This window comes from Haplochromis burtoni, unplaced genomic scaffold, assembly GCF_018398535.1.
Source record: "Haplochromis burtoni strain Fernald_Lab_line unplaced genomic scaffold, NCSU_Asbu1 Contig_29, whole genome shotgun sequence".
In the NCBI taxonomy this organism is placed as follows: domain Eukaryota; kingdom Metazoa; phylum Chordata; class Actinopteri; order Cichliformes; family Cichlidae; genus Haplochromis; species Haplochromis burtoni.
Window position 1 is genome coordinate 2,831,160 of NW_024582390.1, and position 14,065 is coordinate 2,845,224.

The window sequence follows — 14,065 nt, forward strand, 5'->3', positions numbered from 1 at the left end:
CCAGCCCCATTGAGAAGGCAAGAAAGTCCACAAATGAACCCTGATAAGGCACACCCATGAAGTGAAAATGATTTCAGATGACTACATCATGAAGCTCATTGACAGAAGGCCAAGGGTTTGCAGCACTGCCAACCAAGCAAAGGGTGGCTATTTTCAGGAATCTCAAATATAAAACATATTTAGAGTTATTTATCATTTTTTTCTTTGCTACATAATTCCATATATCTTGCTTCATTTAATGTCTTCAGTATGTATCTAAAATGGAGAAAGTAGTAAAAATGAAAAAAAAAAAAGATATAATGAGAAGGGGTGTCCAAACTTTTGACTGGTCGTGTATATCAATAAGGACGTGTTTGGATGACCATTAGAACAGGTAGCCCTAGTAAGCTGTATAGGCAGAGATCACCCACACTAACCTTTGATGGCCACTCAAAGCAGGCTTCAATATCAATTATTTATTTCGTTTTCTACAATATGTCAACCACAAAACAACTGAGCCTTCCTGCTCAAATTAGACTGATCTTCAGGATTTTGAAATTTTGACATTTGTGGGATATATGTTAATATTTTCAAAAGCAATTCCTATATTTTTAGTATGCATGATATAGTATCTAAAGTAAAAGGATCAAACAACGCCTTCTGCTAGTTAATGTCTATATAATGAGAATATCAATAACATTTCTCAGACTGTTATTTTTTTAGTATTGTTGATACATTTTCATATACATTTGTACAATGTTGCTCCAAACAACAATTGCATTAAACGTATTCAGGTCTAAAAATATTTTATTGCCTTTAAAATATACTGGGAAGCACTGTGTTGACGTCACCACTACCCTCAATCAGACTGCTACCTCAAGAAACATAACAGAACATAAAATACAATCTGTAGGCCAGAGTTCTATAACTCAAGCGGTGGAAAGAGTGCATGCATATAAGTGCAAAGCAATCATCAAATTTCAGGCAACTTTTTTTCTTAACACTTGTGGAAAAAGAAATAAAGGGCTCATTAGCAAGTGAGCTGCTTGTATTAGTGGGCATGGTGCTTTGATCAATAATGGTCTGTACAAACCACAATGGATACAGCCATTAGAATGCTATAGCAGCATATCCCAGGGGGTCCATATTCCGTCGTCTTTCACTAATAGGTTTTTAGATGCATTCTCTGGATGTGCAACAACACATGCAGTATTTATTGCTCTTTGCTAAGTACAACACCTCAACTTTCTACCATGTAAGTGCAATTACAATATTACTATCAATTCTATATGCTTTGTTTGGATTTATACAATAACAAAAGGTACTATTAATAACAATAGATGCTAAATTCTTGGTAAAATTGTTTAGCATTTGTGTTAAATAATCTCTGTGAATAAAACTGTGTGGTGCACTACATAGACATTTCCCATTGCTGCACATGCACAGAGCTCAATACTAACCTGATTTACTCTACCATTGATGTGTGCTGTGGAGAGTAATGATTATGTGCCAGAGTCAGTGCTAAACAGTATCTGACAAGGCATGGAAAGGTCTCTCTTGGAACAGTTGCACCCATGCTCCTGCCGTGGATTCAACACTGCATACTTACATACAGCTGATGAATAGTGTTGCATAACACTGGGCCACCAATTATCACTGTGTGCATGTGCGTGTTTTTATTGCAGAGAGTAAACTTAGTAAAAATGTGCTAATGGGTGAGAAATTTTAGCATGAGCTGAACAATTATAGTTTATAATACACAAATAATAATAATACAATTGGTAAGACTTTAAGATTAGCCTTAATTGATGTAAAACTGTGAAGGAAAACTGTAAAGATCTAGCAAAAAGAAGGCCAGCCACACACAACACCCGCATTAACCTAAGCTGTAACATCAAAATGTAATTCAATCCATGGAGCTCGCACACATCATTTCCATGTATTCAAAATAGGTTATTTTACATTTCACATGCTCTATTTTTTTTTTTTCTTCAAACGCACAGCTTCGAAGGTGGGACCAACTAAATAAGTGGTGAAACTGGTATGTGATATTTTTAAAATTGCAGTTCAAAAAATTTTGACACTTACTGGAACAAACTCAGTTTATGTTAATTTGCTTATACTACTGGCAGCAGAAGAGATCACTTTTTATAAAAGGGATGATTGCGCCACCTTGAGATACAAAGGAGGAAATGGCGAGTCCAAAACGTGAAAATGGCGTTAATAGTGGTTTTTCATTACCCTGAGTATTGTCTGTGAGGCTTCATACACGCCCTAGATACCTTTGGTACTTTGCCAGTCGTCGCCCGAAAGACTTTTCTTAAAAATACTTTTTAAATTGCAAAGAGGATATGAACAATGTAAGGCTTTCGATCTGTTTCTTACTTTAGAATGCTAAGGAAAAACAAGAAGCTGTGGACTAAAATAATGCCTGGCAGAAATAAAGTAGGGATTAATTACCTTCTTTTCTCCACGCTCCTAAGTTACCAGGCAACAGTAAATGCGTTAGTGCAAGATGGCGAAAACCCAAACTAACAGTACAATAACATCCTTTTTACCCTAAAATACAGTGTAGTTCCCGATAATTTCCAACTGATATACTGAAGTCTGTTACTGTTGCCACTTGAAGCGAACATGGAGGATGAAGAGACAACCCTGGTAAGCAAATTCGATAAATGCTACACCGTCCAAGGCTTCAAATGAAAGTGAATGGCGTATTTAAGCTAAGATACGAAACATAAGTAACATGTATAACGTGTGGTTGACGTATATCTCTGTCCAAAAAGTTCAACAGTGATAACAGCATTTGCACCGGCTAACGTTTAATGCCGTTGCGCTTACTAGCTAACGGAGGAGCTATCTATTTTAGTTAGCATCTGATATTTGGTCTGCTAGTTGGAAAATGGTTTACAAACCGCTTTTGCTGACACCACGGTGTCCTCCGTATGCTTTTCCACAGGCTCTGATTAAGTACTATTGCTATGAGAAGTATTTCAATCACGCGGTGAACGCTGCAGCGGCTGCTCAAAAGAAGTACAGCAATGATGCTGTCTATACTTTCTTTCACGCATACGGTAACCTCATGCAAGGTAAGCTCGAAAAAAATCTAATTAAACGTTTTCAGGTCGGATTTGTTGCCTCTCATTAGTGCATTTCTGTCATTATTTGTTTACAGATCAAATTCAAGAAGCTAAGGTAGAACTGGACACTATAAGAGATCATCGAGAGCTCTCTCTCTGCACATTAATGGCTCTTGTATATGCAGAGAAAAAAAAGACAAACCCAGGTAAGACAACATTTTCACACCATCCATTTATTTTTCCAAGGATTCTTGTGGAAATGGATTGCCAACAAGTGCTTCCAGTCTTATGTGTCTCTTTGTGTTCCCAGACAGAGAAGTTATTCAAGAACTTGATGCTAAGGTAAAAGAGGATCGTAAAAGTGCACCTCCCAAGAGTCTGTACTATGCTGGCACCTTTCTTTGGCTATTAGGGCGAAATGATAAGGCAAGAGAGTACACGGAGAGAATGATCAAACTTTCCAATGGCTCGAAAGAGGTGAGATCGACATATCTATTTATTTAGTTATTGTTTCAGTTTGAGAAATCAGCATTACTCTTCAATTTTTATAAAACATTTAAGCCTGATAAGTGTTTGCACGTTTGTCAAATGTGGACTGATACGTATTCTTTAGGGATTAATCCTCAAAGCCTGGATAGATGTGACATCTGGTAAAGATGCCTACGCCAGAAAGGCTGGGAAATACTTTGATGAGGGACTGAAAGAGAGAGCAGATGTTTTCGCCATGATGGGAAAGGTGACATGGGAAATACAGATCCACATTACATAGTCTTCCTTAACCACAGCTACATATGTTAGCATGTTATTGTTTCTCTAGTTGTTCTTACAGGCCCTGTAAATCTAATATTACTTATTGTATCATTATTTTAGTTATTCATTTGACAGATTGTTGTTTGTGATTACTCATTAATAATGATTCTAGTGATTTTAACCACTCAGTGATGCTTCATGTATCCCAGGCACAATACTGTGAATATCACCAGATCTACTCTGGAGCATTGGAGATCATTAACCAAGTGATTGTGAGCTTCCCTGTGTTTTTACCTGCTCTCACCAAGAAAATGAAACTGCTGCTGAGCCTACAAGACTGGGACCAAACCATAGATGTAGCACACAGGTGATTAAGATAGTTCAGAGCTTTCTCCCAAATCAAATGTAGGAATAGTCTTTCATTTTGTTTTGCAAGCTTATTTCTGCTCATTTCCTCTTTCTTTTTCTTAAAAAAAAATGGTATTATCTCTGTAAGATCAGGAAGTGCAATAAAATTTATAATCACCAGGCATATAAGAAAACACAGTTTGCCTTTACAAATGGCTTAGCATTCAAGTGCAAATGAAACACCAACGTGATGCCTCAAACCAGTGCACACTGACTAAGCCATTGTTTGTGCTTGCCCCCCACTCCCCACCCCCCCTGGACTTTAGCAAGTGGCACATAGTATAAAAAGTCCTTTGAGCCAAAGTGTTGGAACGACATACAATTCCAAGGAGTTGCGGTTCAGGTTTACAGAACAGGAGGAAGAGTGATTTCTCAGGTTGCACCATGTTCTGAGCCTCTGTGGTGCCTTAACTGTGATGTTATGAAATGGGAGGGGTGCAGGCAGCAAACAGTATTCATTACATCCTTCAAACGCCTTCACAAGTCTTTTTATCTTTAATGTTATTTGCCTGGGAGCTCAACACACTACTGCAGCAGTATCAGATATTCTATTACTACGAATAAAAGAAGTCCAACCTTATTAAGTGTAGGAGATGGACTTTATTCACATCTCCTTGTGTCATGTTTCAGGCTTTTACAGAAAGATAAAAATAACCTGGAGGCACTTCGGATGTTAGCCCTGCATTCTTTATGCCGAGACGGCAATATTATCGAGGTAGAACTTACACATTTTCACACATTCATACTTTCATTTCATATTGCAGAAATTGGACACAAATACAGATAAACTATTTGTTTTCATTAGTTTGTATAAATTGTTTTTATGTCCCCAGTCAGTAAAGCATCTTTCAAACCTCATCAGCAGCTTGGAGATTTTGGAGCCACGCAACCCTGAGCTTTTTTACCAAATGTCTCTGGCCTTCACTCGGGTCGTAAGACAACTTTCAGCGTTCTTTCTAAAATCACAATGGTATAATTTAATTGAATTACAGCACTTTGTTGGCTTGTTCTTTAATTATTATCATTACAGTGTGGACGAAATGAGAAAGTGATTGAGCAGACTTTCAGAATGGTGGAAAGAGCCTTTTCTCTGGCACAAGGGGATTCTGACTTAGCCACAGAGCTGGGCTACCAGATGGTGCTTCAGGGCAGAATCAAGGAGGCAATGAAGTGGTATAAGACTCCTTTTACCAACAGGGATCACAGTAGTGTTTCTGCTTTGACTGGTAATGTGTTCAGATTATTTTTCTGTATGTTAATTTGGATCAGTATGTCACAGATTTCAAAAATATCTTTGGAAATAACTTTTTTCCCCTTAATTAGGTATGATTCATTGCCAGCTGATAGAGGGAAATCTTGAAGATGCAGAACAACAGTTGGAATTTCTGACAGAGTTTCAACAATCTATTGGAAAATCAGCGGTAGGATTTTTTTCTGCAGGAATACGCAAATTCTGGTCAAATGTTTTGGCTTCTGGCAGGATAAGCAACGGCGGCTTCATTTGGTCTTTCAGTGACTTTTCACTGTTTTCCAGAGTGACTGTTTAATTTCACAGTGATGCCTCTTATTCATCTTGTACTCTTGTCAGTTTTTTTGCAGTACTTTCTGTTAATTTATATCTATTTCTCTTTCATTCTTTAAAAAATATATATGTGTTAAAGGAATTATTATACCTACGTGCTGTGCTGGCAATGAAACGCCACCGGTCACAGGAAGAGGTCACCAACTTGCTGAATGATGCAGTGGATGCACACTTCTCCTCCTTACATGGGCTGCCTCTTGGAGTAGAGTACCTAGAGAAACTGAATCCTGACTTCCTGTTGGAGATTGTCAAAGAATATCTTGCCCTCTGCCCTGCCAAGGTACAGCTGGAAGAATCATAAGGGACAGGATGTTTGTGTGTCCTACAAATGTTTATGTGAATTCTTTGCCTCAAGTTTGTGCATTCCCAAAATAGATACATGGGTACAGATATGGATTCTAAGAATATAATAATGAGGCTTAAAATAAAAAAAATAAAAAAACAAAACAATACATTTAAAAACAAACTTTTTATTTTTTTGCCAAAGCCTCCTGCTCCAGGCCAACCTGCTGCTCCTCAGCTCCAGCACTGTGCTACTGTGTTGGATAAAGTAGTAAAAATTGTGCCAGGTCTCCTTCAAGCAGTGTTCTTGCTTGCCAAAGTTAAATATCAGTCAGGTGAGTACCGCAGTTAAAATATTTGTGTTTACTTTTCTTAGATAGCTTTTTAAATTACATTGCTTCTGTGTTCATTCAGGTGACATTGATGCTGCTCAGAGTACTTTACAACACTGCCTGGACCAGTGTCCTTCTCATGCAGATGCTCATCTGTTAATGGCACAGATCCATCTACTGCAGGGTAACGTGAGGCTGTGCTCTCAGTCCCTTGAACTCTGCCTCAGCCATAACTTTGAGGTAAAATCACCATCAACACCACAGTTTTATTTGCAGCTAAATCTGTATAATACACTGTTTCAATGGGTTATTTGACCCGCTGCCAGATAATTAATGTTCTATTTTTATAATAACTTATATATTTATGAAGCAAGCCGTTGTCACTAGCAGTCATAGGATATGAAGTGTTAAAGTATTGCCTTGATTTTTTTTATGCATGCATAATGACAGTAAGGAGTCTTGAATTTTTTCCAATTCCAGATTCGAGACCACCCACTGTATCACCTGATCAAAGCTCAGACTAAGAAGAAAACAGGTGAGCTTACTGAGGCTATTCAGACATTGCAGATAGCCATGAATCTTCCAGGTGTCCGCAGAGCTGGATCCTCGTCCAAGTCCAAAAACAAGAAGTCAGAACTGAGCTCTGCGGACTGTGTCTCTGTCTTCTTGGAATTAGCTGAGGCCCTTTGGCTCAATGAAGAACAGGTAAAATAGTGTATTTTGACTGGCTAGTCAAAGCTGGTGCACTTACTTTGGGTTTCAACATACACCAAAAAATGGAAGAATTCAGTATAAGCTCATGAATGGATTTCATATTTCAGCATGAAGCAGCAAAAGTGATGCAGGATGCCATCAATGAGTTTTCAGGAACACCTGAGGAGCTACGAGTCACTATTGCTAATGCGGACCTGGCTTTGCTGCGTGGTGACACAGAACTGGCACTGAGTATGCTCAGAAATATTACCCCGGAGCAGCCCTATTACATCCAAGCTAAGGAGAAAATGGCAGACATATATCTGAACCACAGAAAAGAGAAACGCCTGTATGCAAGCTGTTACAGGTGAGCACTAAATCTGGACTCCAGTGAGCAAAATACAGAAATATTAGGTATTAGTTTAATATATGAAGACACATACTATCTGAAACACAATGTGAATTTTTAAAGAGAAATAGTTGAAGTAGTTTAAGTTGATTGATGACATAACCTTGTAATATCTTCCGAAAACAGCTGCTACCTGTCATCAAGTTAAGTCTGTAGTACAATTTATAACATCACAAGATTAAACTAAATGAAATAAAGGCAACCAAAGCCATTCAGCTGAAAGGAAATGAGCAGTTTCCTCGAGTCTTGAAACTGGTCTCAGATGATACTTATTATTGACAGCTGAGACTTAGTAAAGTGTGACTGAATCACAGACCAGCACAGACATCTGTCTGCATAATGAAGCACTCCATATGTGATATGATACCTCTATCTTTTCTCCAGAGAAATGATAGAAAAGCTGCCCAGCTCTCACACGTATGTCTTACTTGGTGATGCCTACATGAAGATTCAAGAAGTAAGTGCAAGATGTGTTTCATCTGTGTCTTTTGGACAATATAACAACCAACTCAAGTTTGGCTTTAAAATGCTTGTTCTTAATGTAATCGAGGTATTCGAGAACAACAAGAATAACAAAAAGGTCGATTGTGCTGATTGTGCACTTGCTGTGCAGTTTTGAGCATAATGATGAAACATAGTTTTACTAAAGCTTCATTGCTAAAGCTATAAAACCTAAAAGCCTTGCTTGGTAGCCACTTTAAGGTGGTTTAGGAAAGGCCACGTCTCATGAAATGAGCTACTGAACCAAGAGTTTATCCCTTGAACAATATTGTGTACAGTTTGAATAACATTATTAAAATCACAGGACATCACATCTTTAAATACTTAAACAGGGAACTGACTCAGAGGCTGAGGGGGTGTAAATAGTCATCCTAAATAGTCATCCCTGTTGCTGGAAAGGAAATGTAATTCTCATTTTTATAATGCTCAAATTTCATAATAATTTATCAAGTATTTTCAGACCACATGATTCATGTACATTCACTAGGGATCACTGGCAGCATAGAAAGTCATCTAATCATCTCCCTACTGTTTTTAATGTGAATATGGTGCACCGGATATTTGCAAGCTCACATACACCTCCATCAAATAGCAGCTGAATTCAGTGTGTTATAATGTCTTCAAGGACGTGTTCTCCATTATCACACACTAACCACTGATTAACAACAGCAGCGTAACTCTCACTTATCAATTAAAGTTAAACAACAACAGCTGGTCTCTTCATAAAGTTCTTCATTAAAGGTAGACAAAGGAAAAGAACAGACTATCCTAGTGACAGGTTAATCCTCTGCTCAACTGATTAGTAACCTACATAATTTTATAGGTGGCAGCTTAATCCTGCTATGATTACTTGTGTTACACATATTTTGGTTATGTTGATAAGTGCGATGACATCATTGAAGGTTAAAATGCAGATTCCCAACCTGGCTATCAGAAATTGTTTCTTGATTCAGTTTCCTTTAACAGCTCTTACTCATGCAACAGCTTCTAAAGTGTTTACCACGTGTTTATAGCCGTTTCTAATATTTACAAAAACTTAAAGCAACACCACTTATCTGCATGTGTGTTTATCCTCAGCCGCAGAAAGCAATTGAGGCTTACGAGCAAGCGCTGAAGAAGAACCCTAAAGATGGTGCTTTAGCCAGCAAGATAGGAAAGGCTCTGGTGAAGACTCATCACTACATCAAGGTTTGTGTCATAAACTTATTTAAAAGATAAAATACAAGTCAAGTGGAGACAGTCTTTTGTTGACTCTAGTCTGCTTTTACACAGGCAATAAATTACTATGAAGAGGCCCTGAAGACTGAGCAACAGAACTTCCTGCGTTATGACCTGGCAGAGCTGCTGATGAAAATGAAGCAATATGAGCGCTGTGAAAGGGTCCTGCATGATGCTCTGGCCCATGAACAAGGTGCTTAAGACGTCACACTATTTTATATACAGTGAAGTCTTGACGTTAACAGTGAAATAAACAAGAGAGCCTAGTCATGATTATATTTTGTCCATAGCCATGACGATACAGGTAGTGTTGATTGTGGAAATTCCTCACTGCTTAGATTTTATAGAACAAATCAAAACATTTCTCTGTTGGTTTTTTGAAAATGCTTTTACTAATTGTTGCCATTTTCATTATGCATTTTTTACACACAGTGAATCAACTACCTGTGCTCTCAGACGACTGCCGTTATCTGGTCCTGTTAGCCAAAGTCCAAAACAAAGTTGAGAAAACAGAGGAGTCTATACTTTCACTACAAAGAGTAAGTAGGCCCAGGCATTTGGCTTTCTCTTGGTCCTCTTTACACACAAAAACATCTTAACCATTGTAAGACTTGTCTCTTTTTTTTCGAATAATAATGATGATGCTGATTGATGTTATTTCCATAATGATGATGTTCTGTTCATAGGCTCGGGATGTACAGGCCAAAGTGCTGAAACGCATGCAGTTGGAGCAGCCTGATGCTGTCCCCATGCAGAAGCAACTTGCTGCTGAGATCTGTGCTGAGATCGCCAAACACTACACAAGTCAGAGGGGCTATGAGAGAGCAGTCAAATTCTACAAAGAGGCTCTTGTGTATTGTGAGACAGATCGCAAGGTCAGTGCAGCTGAATCAAAAACGTTCTGTGTACTTACTGCAGCTGTGGGTAACAAGCACTGGTGTCCTTTTGAGTCTTGCCCAAGTGTTTTAAAATTTTAAATTGTGATCTTAGTTGTTGGTAGGTTTATCTAGGCGAAATGACTCATTACAGTATATAGTCATTACTGTACCAGTAAGGTTGGTACATCGACTTCATTATTAGAATGTTTCCCCTGTTCTTAGGTGATGCTGGAGTTGGCATGCTTGTACCTTACTTTAGGTGAGACTGATGCATGCCAGGAGCAGTGCAGCGTCATTTTGAAGAATGACCAATTTAATGAAGATGCGACTCTGGTTTGTTCTGATCATTTGCCACTACAGTTTTGACCATAACCTTTTTCTGAACCATAAATAACAACCTGTGTCTTAAATATGTTTGTCCTTAGATGTTGGCAGACATTATGCTTAGGAAGGAGAACAAGGAGAAAGCAGTTTTCCATTTTCAGCAACTGCTTGAACGCACACCAGGTATAACAGGGCCATCTTTCTCTTTTTTTTTTTTTAAATCAAATGTGATTTGGCATTGTCTAAATGGAAGCCATAATATCTTGCATGTGTTGTTTTCAGACAACTACCACATTCTGTCACGTCTTATTGAATTGATGAGAAGGGCTGGGAAGCTGGAAGACGCCTCCAGATTTCTTGATATGGCAGAAAAACATTCTTCAAGGTCTCGATTTGACCCTGGGTTTAACTACTGCAGAGGACTTCATCTTTGGTAAGTTACAACAGTGTCTTCCAGAGATTACAGGAACATTTGTGTCAAACTCAATGACTAAACTTGTGCTTTTTGGTCAGGTACACAGGACAACCTAATGATGCTCTGCGACACTTTAATAAGGCACGAAAAGACAATGATTGGGGCCAAAATGCTGTATATAACATGATTGAAATCTACCTAAACCCTGACAATGACACGGTTGGAGGAGAGCTATTTGAGACATTAGATGGTGAAATTGGGTAAGTGGTCTTAATTAAGAAAATGTAATACATAAGGGAAGAAATACTAGACTATGCAGTGTAAGCTTCTGTTATAACAGATTTGCATCTGCTTGGTGTCGCTCTCCAGGAACTCTACAGAGAAGCAGGAGTCAGAGCAGCTTGCTGTGAGGACAGCTGAGAAGCTGCTGAAGGAGTTAAAGCCTCAGACTCAGAGTGGACATGTACAGCTCCGCATCCTGGAGAACTACTGCCTTATGGCGACTAAACAGAAGGCCAATATAGAGAAAGCCCTCAGTGTTTTCACAGATATTGCCAACAATGAGGTAAGTAAGTTCTAGGTCCAGCATGACTCTCTCGTAGACGTTATAGCCAAAGTAGAAGCTTTTCTTCCTTCTCTTTCTCCAGGCTCTCTTTTGTGCACATACACTGTACATTACACTGTATCCAACTAAGTATTCATTTAATATTTGCTTAATGTTAATGGATTGTCATCCATACATGTCATCTGTTGTATGGAACTATAAATGAAGCCATTGACAATTTGAGTGCAAACAATTAGAAGTGGCATAGTGGTGCAGTGTTGTCAGATTCATCTCGTCTCACCGATATTCCTGGTTTCCATTCAGAAAGATCATGTGCCAGCCTTGTTGGCAATGGCAACAGCTTACATGATGCTAAAGCAAACTCCTCGTGCCAGGAACCAGCTCAAACGTGTAGCTAAGATGAGTTGGAGCATTGCTGATGCAGATGAGTTTGAGAAAAGCTGGCTACTCCTGGCAGACATCTACATCCATTCAGGGAAGTACGAGATGGCCCTGGAACTCCTAAACAAATGCATCTCCCATAACAAGGTGAGCCTGAAAATGTCGTCACTATTGAAATATGAAATGAGGACAGTGCAGTTAACATATATATCTGTTTTTCTGTGTGCTTTTTTTCAAAATTTGTTTCTTTGTTATGCAGAAACTGACTTAAGTAAATTTATAATTGCACAGTTATTTTATTTTATTTTTTTCTTCCCCAGTCATGCAGTAAAGCATATGAATATAGGGGCTATATAATGGAAAAAGAGCAGTCATTCCGCGATGCTGCATTGAACTATGAAATGGCTTGGAAACATGGAAATCAAACCAACCCAACTATTGGTATGTCAAAGTCGCACGTCTAGCTCTGTTACTAAGGACAAAGATTCAAAGGCTCACATTTCTAACATGTATGTCCATTTTTATTTCAGGGTACAAGCTTGCTTTTAACTACTTGAAAGCGAAGCGATATGTCGATGCCATAGACGTCTGTCATAAGGTGAGACACGTTTGGATGTTAATAGTTTATATTTTCAACATGTTTCTGTCCTGTTAATCTTGTTAATTTTTGTTCACAGGTTCTGGCTGCTCATCCAAATTATCCAAGAATAAGAAAGGACATCCTGGACAAAGCTCGGGCCTCCCTGAGATCATAGTGTTGGACCTGTATTTTTTGTGATAGAGAAATATTTTCTGTAACTATTTGATTGAATCCACATGTATTGTTTTGAATTTTCTGTCAAGTTTTCTGACCATGTAAATAGTTGGTAGCTGACCATCAAAAGAGAGGGTGGGAAAAAGTGGAAAGATATTCAAGCACAACTTAAGGGATTTTTTTTTCCATAGACAGAAAGAGAAAGCTCCTGCAGTTTATAGTCTTTACGAAGTCTGTACGAAAGTATCTTTGAAGTTTATTAAGATGTAAATGTGCTTCTGCATCTGTTACAGTCTATCATAACCGGATAACAATAGTGATTTACTGACTTATTTTCTCAAGCGTAAAACAGAAATGTAGACAACTGTCTTTGTCTTTTTCTCCAAATAAAGTTATTTCAGATATGGTGTTGCTGTGGCCTGGCTTTTATCCCCCTTCAAACTTTGATTTATTGTTCAGAAAGCATGGATACCTGCCTAATAGAATGAAAACACAATATGACTAGACGGTTTACATCACCGGTGCTGACACAGAAAAACAGTTACAAGCGTGACTAGAATAGGACACACGGTAAGCATTTTAATGGACATAATAAACTGGCTGCCTGCCGTGGGTAGCGAGCTGCGGAGAACACAGTCACTACAGATGGAGTCACTGTGCGAGTCAAAAAGCAGAAAGACTTCAAACTGGGCACCAGAGCAAGCTCCCTGCAGGCGGAATCCACGTCTTTACTCCTGCAAGCATCCAACTCTTTATGAACACAATCCGTTGTGGTAAACGTGGAACATTTCAAGGATTAGACAAGCTGCAGTGTGCGGTGGTGAGTTTCTAAGCTTTTTAGCCAACAACTTTTATTCGGAATACGGAAAGCTTTTAATAATTATTCGCGTCTTCGCTGGGAAGGATGCGTAACTTTTCCAGATTTTTGTGTACCATGTGCGTTGTCCGTTCCTCTTGAGTTCATAAGTTTAAGCTCTATGGCCAATATGCGGCGTTTCTCAGAGACTTGATTGGATGCGGTGGGATATATCGCGTTCCTCCGTTATTTGTAACCCAGCAACTGTCCCAGTGAATGACCACTAGAACAAATCCTATTAATGACACCTTTAAGCAGCTCCGCGCAGAGGAGTCTCAAACATTTCTCGAGGAGCTCCAGACCACTTTAGCGTATTTATATAATAGTTTGTCGCGATAGCCCAAATGTTCCATTCAGCAGTGATTGTCAAATCTTTGATTTATTTAATTATTTATCTCTAAAGGTTTTAGCGAATTTTCTTCTGTCGTAATGGCCTTTTCTTTTGGTTTTTATTTCAGGTGTGGATTGTGTCCTGATGCACTATTTTGATACGCAGAAGTTTTCTCTGCGCAAGCGCACATGTACGTCATAGCCTTTTACCTGAGAGGAGCACACCTGGATCCAACGAGACGGAAGTTCACTGGCAATCTTTGAGCAAATCTTTTGACTTTTTTTTTTTTTTGGGCTTCTCCAGGAAGAAAAGTTTTGTTTGACGTGA

General features: G+C 38.7%; 1 protein-coding gene across 1 annotated transcript; it reads left to right on the forward strand.

Moving 5' to 3' along the window:
• The first annotated feature begins 2,436 nt into the window (after positions 1-2,436).
• Positions 2,437-12,860, forward strand: ttc21b (tetratricopeptide repeat domain 21B). The gene is made up of 29 exons (XM_005918198.3): positions 2,437-2,637; positions 2,939-3,068; positions 3,155-3,265; positions 3,370-3,536; positions 3,673-3,795; positions 4,019-4,176; positions 4,848-4,932; positions 5,051-5,149; positions 5,248-5,443; positions 5,541-5,638; positions 5,879-6,079; positions 6,287-6,416; positions 6,496-6,653; positions 6,894-7,118; positions 7,235-7,473; positions 7,900-7,972; positions 9,094-9,204; positions 9,289-9,427; positions 9,667-9,773; positions 9,921-10,109; positions 10,335-10,445; positions 10,538-10,619; positions 10,719-10,869; positions 10,950-11,111; positions 11,221-11,416; positions 11,720-11,944; positions 12,118-12,238; positions 12,328-12,395; positions 12,475-12,860. Exons 1-29 carry the CDS (start codon positions 2,614-2,616, stop codon positions 12,550-12,552), a joined length of 3,957 nt encoding a protein of 1,318 aa, XP_005918260.1. The 5' UTR covers positions 2,437-2,613; the 3' UTR covers positions 12,553-12,860.
• The last annotated feature ends 1,205 nt before the right edge of the window (positions 12,861-14,065 follow it).